Raw genomic sequence first — 6940 nt, forward strand, 5'->3', positions numbered from 1 at the left:
TGTTTCCCGGGTAGATTTGTGTACGTGTAGACTCTTCGGCTCACAACTACAGATTTGGTGCGAGTCAAGCAGTGACAGAAGGCATTTCTCAGCGCCAAATCCACCGGATTCCCTGCTTTAGTGACGAAGAGGTGAATGTGCGAACAAGGAAGATGCTGTCTGGAAACACGGTTATTTCAATCGACTGCCTTCATTTCCTGCAGTTTCTTGTCTCCGAGGTCACTTTGCGATTCTGCGGGTGGAGGGTCGTTTTGCGGATTGCAGAATTTAAGGGCGAGTCGACTGGGCTACAGCCTCTGGTCTGGTCTGTTAAGTTTGGACCACACAGGCTGGGTTGTAAACACTCACTAACTTATGCTCGTCCTTCGCAGAGCCTAAAACCACTGGATGTTCCCTTCTGTTGCCTGTCTCGGCCCAGACACTAAGGAGCTCCATGCGCCTTACTAAGTAGTGGGCCTACTTGACATCCAAGAACTGAGGCCAACAGATTTAAATAGTTCTCTTTTGGAAGCTTAGCCAGAGATGATCTAAACTAAACTTTGAGTTAAAGTATTATGGTCCACCAATCGAAGGCGAAATTATTATTTAAAAGCCTTGGATAGGGGCTGGTAATGTGGCTTAGTGGCAGAGTGTTGCCTAGCTTGCATGAAGCCCGGGGTTTGATTCCTCAGCATCACATAAACAGAAAAAGCCAGACATGGTGCTATGGCTCAAGAAGTGGTGGAGTGCTTGCCTTGAGCAAAAAGAAGCCAGGGACAGTGCTCAGGCTCTGGCAAAAAAAACAAAACAAAACAAAAATCTTGGTTGGCTTCATTTATGTTTCTAGAATTGGGCAAACCTTGACTTCAAGCCCCAGGACCAACACAAAACAAAAACCATTCAGAAAAATCTTTTCTTTTTTTTTTGCCAGTGCTAAGGCTTGAGACTCAGGGCCTGAGCACTGTCCCTAGCTTCTTTTTGCTCAAGGCTAGCATTCTACCTGTTGAGCCACAGCACCACTTCTGGCCTTTTCTGTTTATGTGGTGCTAAGGAATCGAACTCAGAGCTTCATGCATGCAAGGCAAGCATTCTGCTGCTAAGCCACATTCCTAGCCCCAGAAAGTCTTAAGAGCTATTTTCCTTTTTTATTCTCCATCTCAGAAAATTATTTCCTTCGCTTCCCAGTTGCCCAAGGTATAGACACAGAAGTTCTCTTAGATGCCACTCCTTTACTCACACTTAGGAATTCAGTTAAGTTCTTCAGTGTTCCAGAAAAACAAGTGGAACTGTGGCTCAAAGTAGTAGAGTGCTAGCCTTGAGCTGAAGAGCTCAGGGACAGTGTCCAGGCCCAGAGTTCAAGCTCCATGACCAACAAAACCAAAGTTCCTCAGTGTCTCCCTTCTGTCCTCAGTGTTTCAAATTCTTTGTGGTATTACTGCCTTTGTTCAGACATTTTCTAGTCTAGATTTAGTTTAATAACTGCCTCCTTTTTTTTGTTGTTGGTCATGGGTTTGGAGCCTCTCAGGGTGAACTCTTTTGCTCAAGATTAATGCTCTACCACTTTGAGCCACAGTGCCACATCTGGTTTTCTAGTGGTTAATTGGAGATAAGAGTCTCACAGACTTTCCTGCACAGGCTGGCTTTGAACTGTGATCCTCAAATCTCAGCCTCCTCAGTAGCTAGGATTACAGGCATGAGCCACCAGCTATTAACTACCTTTTTTTTTTTTTCTTCCCCAGTCCTGGCGCTTGGATTCAGGGCCTGAGCACTGTCTCTAGCTTGGTTTGCTCAAGGCTACACTCAAGTGGTAACTTGAGCCACTTAACTACCTTTTTATTCTGCTTTACCTGCAGTCTTTACTTAACACAGAAAAATGATGCTTTTATAGAAATCATACCAGTCTTCTGGCTATAATTTTGGTCCCCTGTGTCCCTATAGGCCATAAGTGAAAGCTTAAAGTACTTAGTATGATATTCATGATGTCTACCTTTTCATGGGGCTTTATTAGTTGCCCAGTTGTACTTTGCATCCACTTACTCACGTGTACTAAACCATTTGGATATTTTTCTCTTTGTTCTGGACATCCAACCCTCCGGTTCTAGGTTTTGTCCTTGCTAAGCACAAGCTCTACCACTTATCTATACTCTCAGCCCTGTAGTTTTCATATCTACCTATTTTTTATATAAGCTGGCCTCTAGTATTGGTCACTTACACATAGCACATGTATGTGCACACATTTATACACATCCCTTCCTTCAAAAAGTCTTTTTTGGGCTGGGAATATGGCCTAGTGGCAAAAGTGCTTGCCTCCTATATATGAAGCCCTGGGTTCGATTCCCCAGCACCACATATACAGAAAATGGCCAGAAGTGGCCCTGTGGCTCAAGTGGCAGAGTACTAGCCTTGAGCAAAAAGAAGCCAGGGACAGTGCTCAGACCCTGAGTCCAAGCCCCAGGACTGGCCAAAAAAAATCTTTCTTGATACTCTAAAAGAAAGTTGGTTGCCTTTTGTGTGTGTGTGTGTGTGTGTGTGTGTGTGTGTGTGTGTGTGTGTGTGTGCCAGTCCAGAGATTTGAACTAAAGTCGTGGGCACTGTCTTTAAGTTTTTTGTTCAAGGGTAGCACTTTAACACTTGAGCCAACTTTTTGGTGGTTAATTGGTGTTGAGTCTCATGGACTTTCCTACCTGCAATCCTCAGATTTCAGCCTTCTGAGTAGCTAGAATTACAGGTGTGAGCCAATGGTGACTGGCAACAATTTTAAATATTTGATTCAGCAATTTTAAAACTTCTTTTTAAAGTAAAAGATATTTTTCTTCAAGTACAATGTTTTACAGAAACCTTATATGTAGAATAGACAAAAGCCAGGACTTCCATTCGGTCAGTCATTTAGTCTTCTGCTGTGTTGCCTTTTCTTGGTACAGTGTGAAAACCATTGGTTTAAAGACTATCCTAGAACCAGATGTCTGCTCTGTCAGAAATCTGTTATATTAAGGAATGAAATACTGAGTCCCATAAAAGCATACTACATAAGTGAAACAGACATAAAAGCCCACATTATTCTATTATTCCATCTATATGTAATGTGTAGAGTAGGCAAATCAATATACACAAAGTAAATGACTGGTTACCAGGGGTTTAATGGTTTCCTTTTGGGGTGATGAAAGTATTCCGGAATTAGAATGATGGTTAATTAACCTAGAAACCATTTAATTGTACACTTTAAGGGGATGAATGTTATGTTTTCTGACATATATCTCAACAAAAAAATTACAAATTACAGTGGCATAATCTACCCAATGATATTGGTTGTGTGGAAGAAATAATTTGTTATAAATGAAAACAGGTTATTCATGAGTTTATTTCTATTATGTTAATATTTCTTTATAAAATTGCATGTGACTATTATCTTTGTGTAACTGAGAAGAAATGTGGTTCTCACAATTCCTGTGAATAAATCTGTTGGGAGCAATGAGTAATTGTCTGTCGCTGCCAACCAAAAGCTCTTATTAGTATTCTAGGGCCGGGAAGTAGAAGTTCTAAAGTTTACTTCCAAAGCAGTGTTGTGACCTTGCTAAAGCTATCCAGTCACCTGAATGTTTCCCCGAATTCTTGAGCCACAGCGCCACTTCCAGCCTTTTCTGTATTTGTGGTGCTGAGGAATTGAACCCAGGGCTTCATATATGCTAGGCAAACACTCCACCACTAGGCCACATTCTCAGCCCTGTTTCCCTGAATTCTAAAGAACCCCTTATATTTTAACCATAGTGAAAAATATCTCCACTTAGAGCTTTCTTTTTTTAAAAAATTTATTCTGGTCCCTGAAGTTGTTTTTGTTTTTGTTTTTAGCTAAAGCCTAGTGCTCTACTACTTGAGCCACAGCTTCATTTCTGGCTTTGTGCTGGTTAATTGGATATGAGAAACTCATGGACTTTTCTACCTGTGCTGGCTTTGAACCTCTGTCCTCAAGTCTCAGCCTCCTGATTAACTAGCCTGCTTAGGTTTTTCTTTTTTGAGCACAGTGTGGACAGAATTTACACTGTGGAAGAGATGTGGCTCCCTGAAGAAAGAATCTTAGCTCTGAAAAAGCTAAGCAAGAATTGAAGGGCAGGACCCTGGGTGAGAGAATTAGGGCAGAGCCCTTAGGCATAAGGACTTAACTTGGGGAGTTTTGTTGGGATAATAGTTCAGCCCCACCACATTCTGTGAATAGATTCAAGTCAACAGAGTGAGGTGACATTCTTCTTTGTCAAGGGAAGTACTTAGTAACACTTGAGCAGGAGAATGGGACATCTGGGGTTTTGGCACTAAGTCAATAGGCTTTACTCTAGCCTCAGAACTCCTGTTGGGTCAACATTCTTAGTAGCTAACCTTGAAAAGAGTTGGGGTAAGCCAGAATCTTATCACTTCCTGATAAATTATAAAGAAAGCTCCAGAGCCTGTGCAGGTGGCTCATGTTATAATCCTAGTTACTCAGAAAGCTGAGGTCTAAGGTTCATGGTTCAAAGCCAGCATGAGAAGACAAATCCAAGGGAGTCTTACCTCCAACTAACCAGCAAAAAGCTGGAAATGGAGCTGTGGCTCAAATGGTAGAGTGCCAGCCTTGAGTGAAAAACCTAGGCAAAAGTCTGAGGCCTTGAGTTCAAGCCTCAGTACTAGCACCAAAAGCAAAAGAAAGGAAAGAATGGCAGAGTTCTATTCCTTCCCTGTCTTCCCACTTTTCTCAGATTCATGCCTAATAGAAAGCCAGAAATTAGGTTAGCATTTTTTTTTACCAGAATTAAGAAGCAGATCCCACCTGCAGACATCATATACACAGCACTATCACTTTATTAACACTATCACTTTATTAAGCCATGTGTATGGGGATTAGTGATAGAGTTTATGCCTACCAGGGCCCCTGCCAAGGAGGAGGAGGAGGAGCTTAGCAGCTGCTGCACTCACTAGGGTAGTAGTCCCAGTGCAGGCCAATGGCATCGATGACAGAACCAGCTCGGCCACTGATGAATCGGAGGACGGTGTTTGGGTACAAGGGAGCAGCATTGAAACTCGTGCCTGTGTCTTTCCCAAAAGGTAGGTAGCGGTGCTTGTCGGTCACAAAGACCAGCTTCCTCAGGTAATTCTTGTACTTGCCAGATACCTGGACCACTGATTCTCCGGGGTACAAGAAGATCTCCTCAAGATCTCCCTGCTTCCCACCAACGTAGTCACTCCACACCTTGCCATAGCGCACCTGGAGCCTGGGGGCAGGGGCAAGGAGGGAAGGAAAGGAGACAAGGTTATCAATGTTCAGGACCTCTTTTTATTTTTTTTCCTTTTTGTGTCAGTCCTGGTGCTTGAACTCAGGGCTTGATTACCACCCCTTAGCTCTTTTGCTAAAACCTACTTGAGCCACAATTCCAATTTGGTGGTTAATTAGAGGTAAGAGTCTTATGGACTTTGCTGCTTGGGGTGGCTTTACACCTTGATCCTCAGATCTCAGCCTCCTAAGTAGCTAGGATTACAGGCATGAATCACCAAGACCTGGCAATTTAGGGTGTTGTTTGTTTGTTTGTTTGTTTTTGCCAGGCCTGGGGCTTGGGATTCAAGGCATGAACACTGTCCTGGCTTCTTTTTGCTCAAGGCTAGCACTCTACCACCTGAGCCACAGCACCACTTCTGGCTTTTTCTGTTTATGTGGTGCTGAGGAATCAAACCCAAGGTGTCATGCATGCTAGGCAAGCACTCTACCGCTAAACTACATTCCCAGCTTCAATTTAGGGTTCTTTGATGAGCTAAGGTTGTACATGTTGGAGGAGGTAGACTCAATACCTATCTCTGAACAGCACAGATCTAGAATCTTGTTTTTTTGTTTTTTGGGTTTTTTTGGTCAGTCCTGGGGCTTGGACTCAGGGTCTGAGCACTGTCCCTGGCTTCTTTTTGCTCAAGGCTAGCATTCTGCCACTTGAGCCACAGCACCACTTCTGGCTGTTTTTCTGTATATGTGGTGCTGGGGAATTGAACCCAGGGCCTCATGTATATGAGGCAAGCACTCTTGCCACTAGGCCATATCCCCAGCCCCAGATCTAGAATCTTAATACCTGTTACTTGTTACCTGTTATTATATTAATACCTGATACCCCCTTGATGATTGAAGCAGATGTGACCCAAAGTGAATGAAGAGTTGCCAGTTCAGTAAGACCTGAGAGGATCTCCAAACCATATGTACTCAGTCTTACCCTACAATGTAGTATCTGTTGACACGGACACGAATGGCAGTGATAGGGCCATCCAACTGGTTCCCAGAATGGGAGAAGCGCTGTCCTCCACCACCTCCGTACTCCCCATTATAGGAGGAGGATCTGGCCTGAACTGGTGGGGAGAGAAGGGTTGAGAGGGTGAAATCTCCTTGGGAAACTCAGTTGCCCCCCCCCCCATTCCCATTATTTCTAGCACCTCCAGTCAACATGTCAATGCTTTGACCAACAACAATATAGAAGCTGCCTTCTTAGAACCCCATTACCAGGCCCATGGCACCTCACTTACTGGCATTGGCAGAGGCTGAGGCACAAAGAAGGGCTAGGAGAGCAATGGTCAACATTCTGAGGCTGGAATAGAAAGAAGGAGAAAAAGAAGGATGACTTTTTTCCCTCTAAATTTCATGTAGGCTGGCATCTCTTGGCCTGCACTTTGGACCTGAACTTTTCAGTCTTTTTACACATGCATAGCAGACCCAAGGCTTCCTGTTCCTCTTAGACACCTGTCTTCTGTGTCCTTAATCCCTTTGACTTTCCCTGGTGTGGCTGTGACCATCCTTTTCCCCTAATTCTGTCCAGGTGAAGAAGAGTCAAACCCCCTTCCGTCCTCACACCAAACAGGAGTCTCATTTTCAATTTTTCTTTTTCTTTCTTTCTTTTTTTTTTTTTTTTGCCAGTCCTGGGCTTGAACTCAGGGCCTGAGCACTGTCCCTGGCTTCTTTTTGCTC

General features: G+C 43.6%; 1 protein-coding gene across 1 annotated transcript; it reads right to left on the bottom strand.

Moving 5' to 3' along the window:
• Positions 1 to 4859: 4859 nt before the first annotated feature.
• Zg16 (zymogen granule protein 16) lies at positions 4860 to 6683 on the bottom strand. Its single transcript, XM_048332857.1, has 3 exons — positions 6502 to 6683; positions 6195 to 6327; positions 4860 to 5216 (listed from the first exon to the last, which is right to left on the bottom strand). Exons 1-3 carry the CDS (start codon positions 6554 to 6556, stop codon positions 4901 to 4903), a joined length of 504 nt encoding a protein of 167 aa, XP_048188814.1. The 5' UTR covers positions 6557 to 6683; the 3' UTR covers positions 4860 to 4900.
• Positions 6684 to 6940: the final 257 nt, after the last annotated feature.

The sequence above is a fragment of the Perognathus longimembris genome, chromosome 23, assembly GCF_023159225.1.
Source record: "Perognathus longimembris pacificus isolate PPM17 chromosome 23, ASM2315922v1, whole genome shotgun sequence".
NCBI classification, from domain to species: Eukaryota; Metazoa; Chordata; class Mammalia; order Rodentia; family Heteromyidae; genus Perognathus; species Perognathus longimembris.